The sequence below is a fragment of the Dermacentor silvarum genome, chromosome 10 (genome assembly GCF_013339745.2).
Source record: "Dermacentor silvarum isolate Dsil-2018 chromosome 10, BIME_Dsil_1.4, whole genome shotgun sequence".
NCBI classification, from domain to species: domain Eukaryota; kingdom Metazoa; phylum Arthropoda; class Arachnida; order Ixodida; family Ixodidae; genus Dermacentor; species Dermacentor silvarum.
This window is the reverse complement of record NC_051163.1, coordinates 144,468,249-144,483,610: the sequence shown is the minus strand read 5'-3', so window position 1 is coordinate 144,483,610 and position 15,362 is coordinate 144,468,249. Positions and strand designations below refer to the sequence as shown.

Sequence of the window (15,362 nt, the reverse complement as noted above, 5' to 3'; positions counted from 1 at the left end):
GGCCTGTCAGATAAACTGCTGTCGCGTTACACAGGCCCCTACCGAGTGCTTCGTGCTGTGACTCCCGTCACATACGAGATCGCCCCTGACGCCCCATCTGCTTCCCAGTTCAGCGATATCGTGCACGTTACACGACTGAAGTAGTATCACCCTCCCAGTGATGACATTTAGACGCTCCGGGACGTCGCTTCTGCCGCCGGGGGATTATGCTACACGCGTGTGGTATTTGATTGTTTGACCGAAGCGCGCGGGTGCCATCACTCGAGCAAAGAAGAGGAAGAACGAGCTGGGCTCGCGCTGTGAACCTAACCGGTCAGCGCTGCAACCGCTGTTGTAAATACAACCTGTAAATAGTTGCCCGTCTTACTGACTCATTCTTCGCGTAACAATATGTCTTCAACATCCAGTGAAAACTCGTACACACCGTTCCATGTCCCTTCTTCTAAAGGGACATGGACATGGAAATTCTGCACAACTACCGTACTGAGGCACGTCGACGACTACCTGGTGGTCATTAACAAGGTGCCACAGTCAAGGCTAGATGACACAATAGAAAAGGTAATTAACACCTTTAGAAGCGTGTTGGAGGCTCTAAAATTCACGTGTGAGTGGCCAACTGACACAATTGCATTCATTTCTTAGATCTGAAGCTCACGCACGCACGTTTGTTGGGAATACCAGCCAAGGTTGAAGAAGCAGTTGACATTGTATGACACTGCCCACTCCAAATTAGTAAAAAGAGGAGTTGCAATAACGTGCCTAAGGGAAGCTTTAACTAAATCTTGCATTCACAAAGTAGAAAGCAGCTTTAACAGCCAGGTTACAAGGCTGAGCCAAACCGGTTTTCCGTCTTATTTAGTTTCTAGCGTCTGCGATAAGCTTCTTCAAAAGATTAAACATGCAAGAAACAAAGAAAAACCAGCTGACAGGAGGAGGGTACACGTAATCCCATACTGGCACAGGGTGTCCCACAACCTCAAGAAGGTTGCGCAGAGGCACAATGCTAATCTTGTCTTTAGTGCGCCATGTACACTGGCCAAGATATGCCCGATGCTGACCAAAGCAAAACCTGACCCATGCTCCAAGAAACAAGCGGCGCACTAGAAATGTTGTCTATGAAATCCCTCTAAGCTGCAAGCAGGTATATATTGGGCGAACGGGGCGTCGTTACAATGAAAGGGCGCGAGAGCACAACTGGGCCGTAAATAACAATGCGGGGGGTCATTTGGCTGAACATTGTAAACGTCACAAATGCCGTCCGAACCTTTATGACACCAAGTTTCTGGCACGTTCCGGAGATAGACTAGAAAGGGAGATATTAGAAGTTACTTACATTGCGAGGGCCGAGGGCACACGCATTAGCTGCCCGTCAGTGGCACTTGCTGACAAAGAGATTGCCTTTTTGATGCGATAGAGAGTTCAGTAATGTGGAAAGTTGGGCGAGTTGGTGATTAATCCTCATAGCGATTAATCCTCATACCGTATTGGTGAAGCAGCGCACTGACAAGGACAAAGTGGAGAGACACAAGAATACAACTGCAGCGAGTGTCGTGTGTCTCTCCATTTTGTCCTTGTCAGCGCGCTGCTTCACCAATACGGTATGATGATAGGGAGTTTATGACGTCACGGTGGTGTAATTAATTTTTTTCATGTATATACTGCGAGACAGCTGTTAAACCTCAACGGTTTATTATGCAGGTCGCGCGCTGAAGCGAATGGCGCTGACCATGATGATGAGTATATACAGATGAAGAAGATGAAGCGGTAATATAATGCTCACACAATCACCCCCGCGCATGGAAGCGGCCAACCTGGCCGCTGGCTATGGCGGCGAACGCCGTATGAAAGGCTTTAAACGTGAAACATGCACAATCTCTGTGGTACGGCAGCGGCCGTCCAAAGGCGTAACAACGGGCGCGACACGATAGTTAACTGGCGAAGTCTGTTCCTGAACTGTGTAAGGCCCGACAAAACGGGACTGAAATTTCTCGCATAAACCAGGAACGCGAACTGGAGTCCACAGCAACACTTCGTCTCCAGGCTGGAAGGAAACGACACGGTGGGATGCATCATAGTGGGATGCATATACCTTGTTTCCTGAAACAAAATTTAGTTAAATTGGTGCCCGTCTGTTGTACCTGTCTTCTTTTCGTCGTCGTCTCTTTTGTGCTGTTTTTTTCTTCAAGTATATTACACCAACTCGCCCACATCAAGCTCCTGCTGCTTTCGAGCAAACATTTTTTTCGGTCGGCGTCATATCACAAATATTGCGTACCACATGCAATTCATGGCATAATATGCTAATATCTCAATTATTTTGCAGAATATGACGATTAATCTGTCTCGTCCCTGCACAGAATCTCTTACCCGAGCAATGTGCAGCAGTGCTGACAGTTGGATTGAGTGAAGTCCATGATCCAAACGCTCCGAAAGCCACGAACACAGCAGGCTCATCTGGGCAGCATACCATTGCTGCAACCGCAGGATGTCAAATAGGTTAGTAAGCTATTTGGATTTCGAAAAATATGGCAAATAGAAATTGAATGTATACTGATCAGGCATGTTGAGAAGAAACCTTAGCAGCAAACCAAGCATGTATAGTACAACTTGCGAGGATAAAAATAGAGCACATACACCTAGGATTGTTTTTTTATTTTTATTTTATTTTAATTTTATTTACAAATACCTCGCAGGCTCCACATAGGAGTATTATGTGAGGGGAACTATACAATAAATTTTTACAAGAACACAAAACAAAAAGAAATTCAAAAACCAAGTGTTATGCAATAGAAAAATGTGAGAGATAACATAGGTGTAACACTAATAATAAGACACTTAGTATGTATTATACATATTTGAACGGGCCAACATGCTGTCATTATATAATGTATAAACATGATTGCAAGATTTCAAATAGTTAACAAACACAGTCATACATGGTTAGTATTTTATTTCTAAATGCCGCGTGATCATGAATACACACTACATCATCAGGGAGGTCATTCCATTGAATAATGGCACGTGCTAGCGCAGATGTGTTAAAGGCTTGAGTGCGGCCAAAAAGACGAACAAAACTATGCTGATTGTGAAGCCTGCGAGATATACGATGAGGTTTTGATAGTGGCAAAGTATTTACGTGCGCGCTGTAGATTACTTTATGGAATAAACATAGAATGGCTATCTTTCTGTGTAATTACAGGGATGGTAATGATAACGAAGCCTTCATGTTAGTCACACTGGAGTAGCGGTTATAGTCACGGGTGATGAAACGTGCAGCGCGGTTTTGCACAGATTCTAGCAAGTCGATTAGATATGATTGATGAGGTGACCAGATACAGGATGCATATTCGAGTTGTGGACGAACAAATGTCTGATATGCTAGTTTTCGTGTTATAGATGGCGCCACGTGAAGATTACGTTTCAGGTATCCGAGTGTGCGCGATGCTGTAGCGGTAATTTTTCAATGTGTGTTGCCCAGGATAGTTTAGAAGTGAAGTTAATGCCAAGGTACTTGTAGTGGTCCGTTGCCAATAAGGGTTTATTGTTAAGAGAGTATGTGTAAGTCGAGTTTGACTGTTTTCGGCTGAACGTCATTAGTTTGCATTTCTCAGCGTTAACCGTCATCTGCCACTTCGAGCACCAGAATGAAATTGTGTCAAGATTCTGTTGTAGTACCAGATGATCTGCCCGAGTTTTAATTTTACGGTATATTATGCAATCGTCGGCAAACTAACGGATGTTTGATGATATATGAGATGGAAGGTCATTAATGTAGATAAGAAATAATAAAGGAACCAGGACGCTGCCCTGAGGAACACCAGAAGTAACGCCAGAAAGTGGAGATGAGGTGTTATTAACCCATGTAAACTGCTTGCGTGATGATAAAAAATTCGGAGCCAAGATATAGTTAGAGAATCAAGATTAAGGGAAGACAGTTTAGTAATTAGATGACAATGTGCTACACGATCAAATGCTTTAGAAAAATCGACATATATGCCGTCTGTCTGTGTGTTACCATCCATATTAGAAAATAGATCATAAGTGAATTCTAGTAGCTGGGTTTCACAAGACAAACCTTTCCTAAAAAAGTAATGGTTATTTTCTAAATGCTGGGCAATATTAGATGCAATTATGTGTTCTAGTATTTTGCAAGGAATGCTAGTTTCTTCAGTTGGTGAGCTGCCACTTTCTCTAAAACACTGACGTTCAATAAGCATCGTCGAGCGCATACCACGCATTTCAAACACACATGCCGTAACCAAAATATGAGCATGTTAGTTAATACTTGGTCAAGCCATTGTAGCGCCCGTGTTGTCCAGTCTTATGTTGTTGTTTTTTTGCATTACAATGGCTTCAGCATGCAATCTACAGAGTGGCATTGCACTAATAGCACAAAGGGTTTGAAACATGACTAAGGAGAGCCACATAAACCACAGACATTTGCATCATGATGTAACAATTTCACAAAAACTTATTTACGACCTGTCACGGAGGACAACTCCTCTGTGTGAAGCGACAATGAAAATACATATAAAAGGACCCTGTTCATACCAAGCAAAGCAACCCAAAGCATTGCCTGCAATGACATGCTAGTTATTTTTTCAATTGGACAAAAAGAAACTCGCATATAGTAAACAATGAAAAAACAAGAGCAGTGCACTGTCTCTTGAATTATTTATTGTGACAGTGCCCCTTGGAACACAAACAAACAATAGAGGTAATATAACACAAATAAAACCTTTAAAAAACCTGCAATGACAAGGTACATACCTTAATTTGACAGCTGAACATAAAGAAGCTAACTTTGTGGGGATGCGCGACTCTCGCGCGTCTCCTGTAATCCGGCTTCATCGCGTAGCTAAGTGCCGACGGCGGTCGTGGTGGTTGTGGCGCATTGCGAGAGATGGCGCGAGTGTCGCGATGCTAACGCCACCGAACGGCGAGGTAACTTGGGAGAAAAAGGTCGAAGGCGCTCTCTCTTTGGGTTGGGATCAGTGGCCAACACGCACGAACGCTTCGCGTGTGTGCCGGCCCGCTTCGCGCGACCGTCGCACGAGGCTTAGAGCAGGACACCGGTATGGATGAACACGGATCGTTCCAGCGTGCCACCTTTCGCGTGACTGTACACGTGAACGACTAGGCGATAGTGTCCTAGCATGGGCGAACGTATTCGCTCGCTATCGGGTCGCGGTGAGTCGGACTTCCTTGATTTGTTGCGCGCCCGTGTGAATGTTCAATTGGTAGTAATTCGGCTAGTGTGCATTAGTGTATGAAAGGCGCAATAAATGCCCTTTTGATTGTTTGCACTACTGTGTTGTCGTTCCTTTGTCCCAAGAGCCCGTGTGAGACCGCACATCTGGCTGCCCAACGTGGGGCTCTTGGGGCATCGGACGATAATTTTAACAGCTTTGCTCGGTTCGAGATGTTTCAACCGAAGCGTAGTCCTTGCGTGGATTTTGATCGCTAGTGTCGGCGGTGTGCTTTCTTGAGCGAGGCGACGGTTGCTGTAGCGTGTTTGAACTTTTCAACATGCTAAGCCTTTTCGCGAGTGTTTTGAAGTACACTCGTCGGTACGAGATCCACGTGGTCTGCATCCTGGGAGAGCGAGGCCTATCGCCCGCTGAGCATTGGCAAGCCTGAAGCGAGTGAGTACGGAAGCCTCGTGGGTGGTCCGAATTTCTTATGTAAATAGCTTCTTCTATCTCTCTGACTTCGAAAGTCGCGGCTCAGGGAGCCGGGTGGCCGCGGGCCACGGGTGCCGCTACGGGCTGACTGGTATTGCGGCCTGGCACCGGGCGCTCCGACACCGTCTGGGACGGTGGGCGCCGTCAACTCGGATGCTGTGTGCACCGAGCGGAGTAGGACCACCTCACAGAGCTAACGTCTCCTCGCGGCTGCCTGTTCTTGTGCCCATTTTGGGTGTTTTTTTTTTGGATGCCAGTTGTTGTCAAAGTAGCGACGCATTAGGCCTAAGGCTTAACAAAGCAGCCTGTCGCACGTTGAGGGACACAACCTGGTGGACCGTGGTGTTGAGATGTCGCACATTGCTTCCCTCTTTAGTTCGCCTCGCACGAATTGAAATTACTCGTTCGACTCAAGAAAGCAAGCTTTGTTCACGTGAACTTAGCATCTGAAATGCCTGTCCGAAATTTTGCTAGCCGAATTGAACATCGTACCACGTGGGCGATGCGTATGCAGAATTCCTCTCCCTTGCACTACTTTAGTGTTTGTCGAGTGCGTTGAGTGTACGCAGCGTGAACGGAGTCACCCCTGGTTTGCTGTCACCTGCACATCGTCAGCACTGCTGCCCCGGACTACAATCGAGCTAGCCCAGGCGATGCAGATGCCTGTGGCCAGTTCGTCCGGCTCGCTACCCTCGGCGGCTGGGAAAAGAGCCGGCAGTCACCAACGGCTACAGCGGCTCTCGCCGGCAGGGCGCGTCGGCGCAAGCGACGCTTGCTCGTGCCAACTTCTGCGTCGCCGTTTCCGGAGTCCTATGCTGGAGTCGTGCCATCGAATCTGCAGAGCTGATGCTGTGACCAACGGACGCCAGCGGTGCACCCCAGAGACAATGTCGGCTCGCATGTTGTGGAAAACGTGTGGACATTTCCTCGGCGCAGCCACTGTCGCCTGTACTAACTTTTGTTCGCGACGCGTGCGAACAAAAAAAAAAAAAAAACAGTTAGACCGTGTGACATGTTTCGCCGGAGTATGTATAGTGATTTAAGGTTGGGGGGATGTGGGGATGCGCGACTCTCGCGCGTCTCCTGTAATCCGGCTTCACTGCGTAGCTAAGTGCCGACGGCGGTCGTGGTGGTTGCGGCGCATCGCGAGAGATGGGGCGAGTGTTGTGATGCTAACGCCACCGAACGGCGGGGTAACTTGGGAGAAAAAGGCCGAAGGCGCTCTCTCTTTGGGTTGGGATCGCCGGCCAACACGCACGAACGCTTCGCGCGTGCGCCGACCCGCTTCGCGCGACCGTCGGGCGAGGCTTAGAGCAGGACACCGGTATGGACGAACACAGATCGTTCGAGCGTGCCACCGTTCGCGTGACTGTACACGTGAACGACTAGGCGATGCTGTCATAGCATGGGCGAACGTATTCGCTCGCTATCGGGTCACGGTGAGTCGGACTTCCTTGATTTGTCGCGCGCCCGTGTGAATGTTCTATTGGTAGTAATTCGGCTAGTGTGTATTAGTGTATGAAAGGTGCAATAAATGCCCTTGTGATTGTTTGCACTACTGTGTTGTCGTTCCTTTGTCCCAAGAGAACATGTGAGACCCCACAACTTATAGTAATTGGGAAAAAAAACACAGCGCAAAAAAGACACGGACACGAGAGAGTGACACGCATGCGTGCGTGTCGCTCTCTCGTGTCCGTGTCTTTTTTTTGTGCTCTGTCTTTTTCCAATGAATCACCAACATGCCCAAGCTTCCATGCTAAATCACTTATAGTAAACATTACATTATAATAAACTAAAGCAAACCTTAGAGCACAAGAAATAGAGGTACCTAGATAGTATGAAAGTATTGGGAGATTATTTCTCGTGTAATTTAAACTGGAACCTTCATTTCAACCAGGTTCATAAGAAATGGCTTTTCAGGCAAAATTTTTGCCTGAAAAGACAAGGATCGGTTGCGCTAGCAAATTATTAAACAGCTATACGAAGGAGCTCAAGAACAAGTTAAGGACCGCACAAATAGCGACGGAACGAAAACTGTTAGGCCTGGGCAGGCTTAACATGGAGCTGGGCAGGCCATGTAATGCGTAGGATGGATAACTGGTGGACCATTAGAATTACAGAATGGATACCAAGAGAAGGGAAGCGCAGTCGAGGACTGCAGAAAACTAGGTGGGGTGATGAAGTTAGGAAATTCGCAGGCGCAAGTTGGAATCAGCTAGCGCAAGGCAGGGGTAATTGGAGATCGCAGGGAGAGGCCTTCGTCCTGTAGTGGACATATTGTTACAGTGCGTCAAAGGTAGTGGAGTGGCAGCATCAGCATCAACAACAACATTAGGAGAGCAGTGAGGAAGAGAAGGACGACATGTAGTACCGGCACCCACTTGCCCTATGGCTCCCTGCAATAAACGCCTTTTACACACCCTGTAACAGAGTGGTGGAGGTGCTGGGTATCTAAGCATCCAACGACGGAATCACTACCACCCGAACTTCGTCGCAGTTGTCAACTGGCGGGACTTCCACCATCCCCAACAGCAGGCATGTCCCGAGAAACTGAACCCCCTTAGGCCAACGGGCTCTTTGCAACTGTACAAGGAGCCACCCAGCTTTACCGGGACTGGTGGTGAGGACGTGGACGAGTGGTTGAAGCAGTACCGACGGGTGAGCAAACATAACAGCTGGGACTCCGTCGCTCAGCTGTCAAATATTGTGTTCTCGCTCACGAACACTGCTGTCATGTGGTACGACAACCACGAGAACACGCTTACGACCTGGGATACGTTTGTCCAAGAACTGAAAAAATGCTTTGGGGACTCCGCAGCGAGGAAGAAGCAAGCTGAACAGACTCTGTCCCAAAGGGCCCAACTTTCTGGCGAAACCTGTACTATGTACATAGAAGAGGTCCTCAAGCTATGTAGACTCATGGATTCTAGCATGTCCGATGAAGATAAGGTGGGTCATCTTCTTAAGGGCATAGCAGAAGACGTATACCAGTTCTTAATAGCTAAAGAAAACCTGACAGCTGTGGCCGGCGTCATTCAACATTGCCGCACGTTTGAAGCACTGAAGATGCGTCACGTGGCACCGAAATTTGGCCGTTTGGCTAATGTGCCGACATTGACCTGCATTGACGCGAGCACACCATCCGATCTGTCGTCGGCAATACGACAGATAGTTCGGGAAGAGCTCCTCCGGTGACACGAAATCGGCCGTTGTGGTAGCGGCGACTCGCGAGGCAACGAGCCCAGATCTGCGTCGTGGCAGCCCTCTGTTAATGCGGCGAACGTGGACGATTACAGAGCTGTGCTTCCATCTGCACCCACCAACCGGCCAACACCGAGCAGCAGCGCCGCACTTCTTATCCGGAGCAACGGTACCGTACCACTTATTCAGGGTACAGAGAATATGGCGATCATGACAGATACCCCATGCTCGCTGGCGGAAATGAAGGCTTTGAGCAGCACCGTGAATTTTGGCCTCCTCGTGTGCGCTATAGTTGCGGTGTCCCTGGCCACATCGCCAGGTTTTGCGACCGCCGCCGACCTTTCCGAGAAGAACCTTCACGAGCGACGTACCAGTCAAATTATCGACCCTTCTCCACGTCATGGTCTCCACGCCCGCCAACCAATCGTGGAATTCGTCAAGGTAGCTTCCGGAACCCGTTGCCAGCCTCCGATCGCAGCTTAACGCCACCACCTGCTCCACATACTCGGCGGTCTCCATCGCCGCGGCGTCGCCTGCTATCCCCACCACCGGAAAACTAGGTAGTGCGGCCGATGGGGGTGAGGTCGCTGGATACCGTTCGCTGCCAACCGACATTCCTCCGCCAGTTCTCATGCTGAAAAACAAAGTTCACGTGCTTGTTGACGATATACCTACAATGACTCTTGTGGATACTGGGGCAACAATTTCTGTGATGAGCTTAAATTTTAAAGCCCTACTGGGACAAAAAGTGATATTTTCTTGGAACTATATTTCCACGTTTCGCAGTGTTAGTGGTGACATGTTGTGCCCGATCGGTGTTTGTACTGTGGATGTGTGTTTGTGTGGGAAAGTATTTACCACTGAATTTGCCGTTATTCCTCGATCCACGCATGATGTTATTTTAGGCATCGATTTCTTGCAGGCGTGTGGTGGAGCCGTTGACTGTCAAAGTGGGGAGCTTTCGGTACAACACAAGGTTATACCAAGACTCATGGAGAACTTGCCACGTGAAGAAGGTTCCTTTTGTGTTTCTGAGGACATCGTCATCGTCCCCACAATGCGTTGTATGCATTCCGGTCATTTGCTCTGGTACCAACCCTGCCACATTTGATGCCGCAACGGAGCCTCTTCATCTGGCCCTGTGTAAAAAAGAATGTTTCCGTTCCGCATTGTTTAGTGTCGGTAGTTGAAGGACACTCTGGATTATGGGCAATGAACTATGCGGCCCAGCCCATACTTCTCCCTTTTGGCATGAAGCTCGCTCTCTTCAAAGAAGAGACACTGGCGTTACTGGCTGTACTCGGAGCTGCAGACGAGTCCCTCCATCCCTGCCCATCGAACTCGAAACTACTTCAGATGGTGAGCAAGTCGCTCAGCACAAGTGAGTATTGGATGTTCTATCCAAGCACTCGCAAGTGTTTCACTTTTCCCAGACTGATACGACGTCCCAAATTCCGATGTCTCGAATACGCTATCGTATAAATACCGGATCAGCGCACAGAAGCCGTACATAGTATCACCGACTGAGTGCAAGATAATTGGCGAGCAAGTTCAGGAAATGCTGCACAAGGGGATAATTCAGGACTCCGTGAGTCCTTGGCCTGCACCTGTCATTCTTGTTAAAAAGAAAGATGGCAGTTGGCGATTCTGTGTCGATTATCGGCGGCTAAACAATGTTACCAAGAAAGATGTCTACCCACTTTCGCATATAGATGATGCCTTAGACTGCCTTCATTCGGCTTCTTACTTTTCTTCTGTAGACTTGAGATCCGGTTACTGGCAAATCCCGATGCATGCCGAGGATAAGGAAAAAACGGCGTTCGTAACACCCGATGGACTTTTTGAATTCAATGTCATGCCGTTCGGCTTGTGCAACGCACCCGCCACCTTCGAACGATTCATGGATACCATTCTGCGAGGTCTAAAGTGGGAGATATGCATGTGCTACCTCGACGATGTTATTATCTTTGGGGGCACATTTCACGAGCACAACACGCGTCTCGGTATTGTACTCAGCTGCATACAGAAGGCTAGTCTTGTGCTCAACTCTAAAAAGTGCCATTTTGGTGAGCGCCAAGCCTTGGTGTTGGGACATCTTGTGGACAAAGACGGCGTCAGGCCTGACCCTGCGAAGACAGAGGCTGTTGAAGCATTTGATGCAGTAATTAATGCAGAAAAACCTAAGGCGGTTATTTTTCGAATAAAAGGCAAGCAGGTGCATGTAACTTCTTCTCTGTATCTTAATGATGATGTTATCCAAATTGTCGATCATGTTAAAACTTTAGGTGTCACATTTTCGAATAACATGTTATGGGACACACATGTACAGCAGGTAGTAACAAAAACTTCGCGTATACTTGGTATCATTTATCGCAACCATTATCTACTTCCGTTGAAAACAATGCTTATCATTTACCATTCGGTGTTTCTATCCTATGCTCACTACTGTTTTCTTGTATGGGGTGCCACAACGTAAACAAACATTGATAAGCTTACAAGACTTCAAAATAGATTTCTTAAAATTGTTGTTAAAAAAGAGTCTAATCATTCTCTAAGTTATATACAAGAAAAATATAAGCTAATAGGTATGCAGAGTCTTTACAATTACAACATTTGTAAGGTGATAAAGAAAGAACTCAGACAAAGAACAATAATTTCTGATCTAGCCAACCTAAAACCCACTGAGAGTAAATATGATAAATGCCAGCATGATCGTTGGTTAGTGCCTCGTTCACGTACGAACTATGGTGACCAGATGCTATGCAATGTTATTCCAAAGATGTTAAATTACCTTAGTGGTAATAATATAAACATAGAAAATATGACTTCAATGGACGCTATTGCAGTGTTTTTATAATTTTATTGCTAATTTATATCAGATATTCATTATATGTGTGATGTATCCAATTGTATCGCTGTAATCTAGTTATGTCTTTTCAACATGCGTATAGATTTCCCCTTTCTCTTCTATTTTGCGATGCTTTATCAATAACTATTGTATCCTGTTAAAACTTTTTTTGTAATAATTCTGAATTATTGTAAAAGTTTGCATATCTCCTGTCTGGTATAATATGTTTTGTTTACTATTTGATGTCACTGCTTTGCAGCCCTTTTGTAGGTAATGGGAGCTAGTCAAGCTGCTATTATGCAGCTTTTACTCCCGCCATCCTTCATGTATAATACATGAAAATAAAGATTCAATTCAATTCAATTCAGTCTGTGAAACAACTACGCAGCTTTCTAGGGCTCTGCCCCTATTTTCGGCGGTTCATTCCTCGATTTGCTGACATCGCTTATCCCTTGACAAGCCTCCTGCACAAGAACGCTGCTTTCGAGTCGACGCCTGATTGTTCAGCTTCCTTTCGACAGCTAAAGTTTCTGCTGACGTCGCGACCGATCCTCCGACACTTCAATCCTTCCGCGCCAACAGAAGTCCACACAGATGCGAGTGGCGTAGGTCTTGGTGCTGTTCTGATTCAGCGCTTGGATGACAAAGAACACGTCATCGCTTACGCAAGTCGGTCATTAAGCAAACCTGAGCGTAACTACACACTGACTGAGCAGGAATGTCTAGCTGTTATTTTTGCGGTGTAGCGATTTCGGTCGTACCTGTATGGGCGTCACTTTACGATCATCACAGATCATCATTCTTTGTGCTGGCTCGTGAATCTTCACGATCCATCTGGACGCCTTGCACGATGGGCCCTGCGTCTGCAAGAGTACAGCTTCACTGTATCCTACAAGAGTGGCCGCCGACATGCTGATGCCGATTGCCTTTCCCGGATGCCTCTTAGTACAACGGAATGCGACGCCGACAGTTTCGGCCACCTCACTGCATCCGTACACCGTGATTTCCCTGATGCCACAACCTTCTCAAGAAAACAGCGTGATGACCCGAGTTTAGAGCCACTTTTCTCTGCCGCGAAAGAGTCGACATCGTGTAGTTTTTGTGTTCGGGATGGACTGCTGTATAAGAAGAATTTTTCCACGATAGGTGCACAGTTTCTTCTGGTGGTGCCAGAAGCCCTCCGCTCTTCTGTTTTGCGCGTCGTGCATGATGATCCAACTTCAGGTCATTTAGGCTCCACGCGGACACTCCATCGAGCCAAAAGGTTTTACTGGCCTCAAATGCGCAAGACCACGGAGACATACGTAGCCACTTGCGCCGAGTGTCAAAGTCACAAGAGACCTACTGCAGCTCCAGCCGGTTTCTTACAGCCTGTGGTGCCACCCAGTTCCCCCTTTGAGCAAGTAGGCATCGATCTCCATAGGACCGTTCCCACGTTCTTCCACAGGCAACCGCTGGATCATAGTATGTGCCGACTACCTGACTCGGTTCTGCGAAACGGCAGCACTACCCTCTGCAACTGCAGGCGAGGTTTCACAGTTTATGCTGCCTTGCATTATACTTCGGCATGGTCCCCCTCGAGTGATCATTAGCGACCGTGGCCGTCAGTTCCCAGCAGATGTTGTTGAAGAACTTCTACGTTTGTGCGCCTCCAACCTGCGACACTCAACGCCTTATCACCCGCAAACCAATGGTCTGACAGAACGCACAAACAGAACAACAGAACGCACGAACAGAACACTTGTGAACATGATTTCCATGAACGTAAGCTCGGACCACAAGAACTGGGACGAAGTATTGCCGTTCGTCACTTACGCATACAACACCGCAACACCGCGCAACATGAGACCACTGGATACAGTCAGTTTTTCCTGCTTTACGCATGTCCGCTGAGGTACACATTGGACACTATCTTTCCTTTTGGCACACATGACGGCGTTTGTATCACGGAAACTCTCTGCCGAGCGGAGGAGGCTCGGCGCATTGCTCGATTACGTACTCTAGCTTCACAAAAGCACTATAAATTAGAGCACTGCACGGGCTCGGGCTTACCTGAAAGCCCGGGCCGGGTAGAGCAGTTTTTTTCACAGGCTCGGGCCGGGCTCGGGCACGGCGTGTGCTTTTTGATCCGTGCCCGGGCTGGGCTCGGGTATTTTGACGGGGGCCCGGGCTAGGTTCGGGCTTTTTGGTGGTGTGCATGTAACGTAAGTTATTCTCGGGTATCTCAACTCTGAAAAACATGTATTTTTCGGTCTCGGGCCGGGTTTGGACCAGTTTCGAGTCGGGCTCGGGCCTAAGGTAAAGGGGTGGCGGGCCGGGCCGGGCGGGTAACGTAGATTATTTCCGGGCCCGGGCCGGGCCCGGGTCTGCCATAAAAGTTTTGATCGGGCTCGGGCGGGCGCCCAACGTAAAAACGGGCCTGGGCCGGGCCCGGGCTGAAAAAATCGGCCCGTGCAGTGCTCTAGTACAAATCCCGATACGATAGTCAACACCGGCAAGTCACTTACGATCCGGGTGACTTAGTGTGGCTATGGACTCCCGTGCGTAAACGCGGTCTATGTCAAAAACTGCTCGCTGACTATGTTGGACCGTTTATTGTGCTTGAGCGTCTCAGCGAGGTGAATTATAAAATTGGACGCCTCACTTCTAATGGGAGACGGTCATCTAAGACCGACATCACGCATGTAGCCCGCCTGAAGCCATTTATTCAACGAAAGCCCCACTGACTACTCGCCCGGAGGGCTTTGTCTGCGAGAGGAGCCATGTTACAGTGCGTCAAAGGTAGTGGAGTGGCAGCATAAGCAGCAACAACAACATTAGGAGAGCAGTGAGGAAGAGAAGGACGACGTGTAGTACCGGCACCCACTTGCCCTACGGCTCCCTGCAATAAACGCCTTCTACACAACCCGTAACAATATATACGGGCTGATGATGATGATACAAAGTATAGTAAGGCCAAATATGCGTGCAATCAGCCACATGCGTTAGTGTCTTAAAAGTAGTGCTGATGGGTAAAGAAATAAGCTATCTTAGCAGGCGTTGTTTTTTTTTTTTTTGAGCATGTGAATCTGTGTGAATCTGACTGCGCATGAACGCCCCCTTCGCTTCCTTGGAAACTACTCATTAGTGGCGACGAGCGACCATGTAGACTGGTAAAGTCTCAGGGCTCTCGCGGGAGAGGACAAACCGACACTCAATCTCTTAGCATAGCATTTTTAATCTGTTTCGGAACGCTTGCCCGTGCCGGAGCGTGCCAGCGGCTTTATCTCGTGTAGACGCGAGCGTCTACGTAATTCTCATGCGATGCTGATGCTGCTGCCGCTACAGAGGGCTCCCCCCCCTAGAGAGGAGGAAAGGTCAATGAACGATGGAAAGTCCACGTGACGCGGCGTGTCTTGGCGTTGGTCTTGGGTGTCATGTACGGAGGCGGCGTCGAAGGATGCAGCAGGGTTGCGTCGCACATTGGTGGGGCCGATGGCACGGGTGCTTGAATGTAGGCGGGTTTGAGACATTCCAGGTGAATTGTGTCTGATCGGCCATTGACGTTGACGACAAAAGTCGTCAGACGACGCTCGAGAACACATTATGGCCCGGAGTAGTGTGGCTGCAAAGGCTTCCACACGGCACAG

At 48.1% G+C, this 15,362-nt stretch overlaps 1 protein-coding gene across 1 annotated transcript in view; it reads right to left on the bottom strand.

Moving 5' to 3' along the window:
- The window catches only part of LOC119431026 (calcium-dependent secretion activator-like), a 629,635-nt gene that overhangs the window by 32,244 nt on the left and 582,029 nt on the right, over positions 1–15,362 (bottom strand). The window contains exon 28 of the mRNA XM_049657435.1: positions 2,368–2,472. Within this exon, the coding sequence (XP_049513392.1) occupies positions 2,368–2,472 (105 nt within the window). The remainder of the gene's footprint in view (positions 1–2,367; positions 2,473–15,362) is intronic.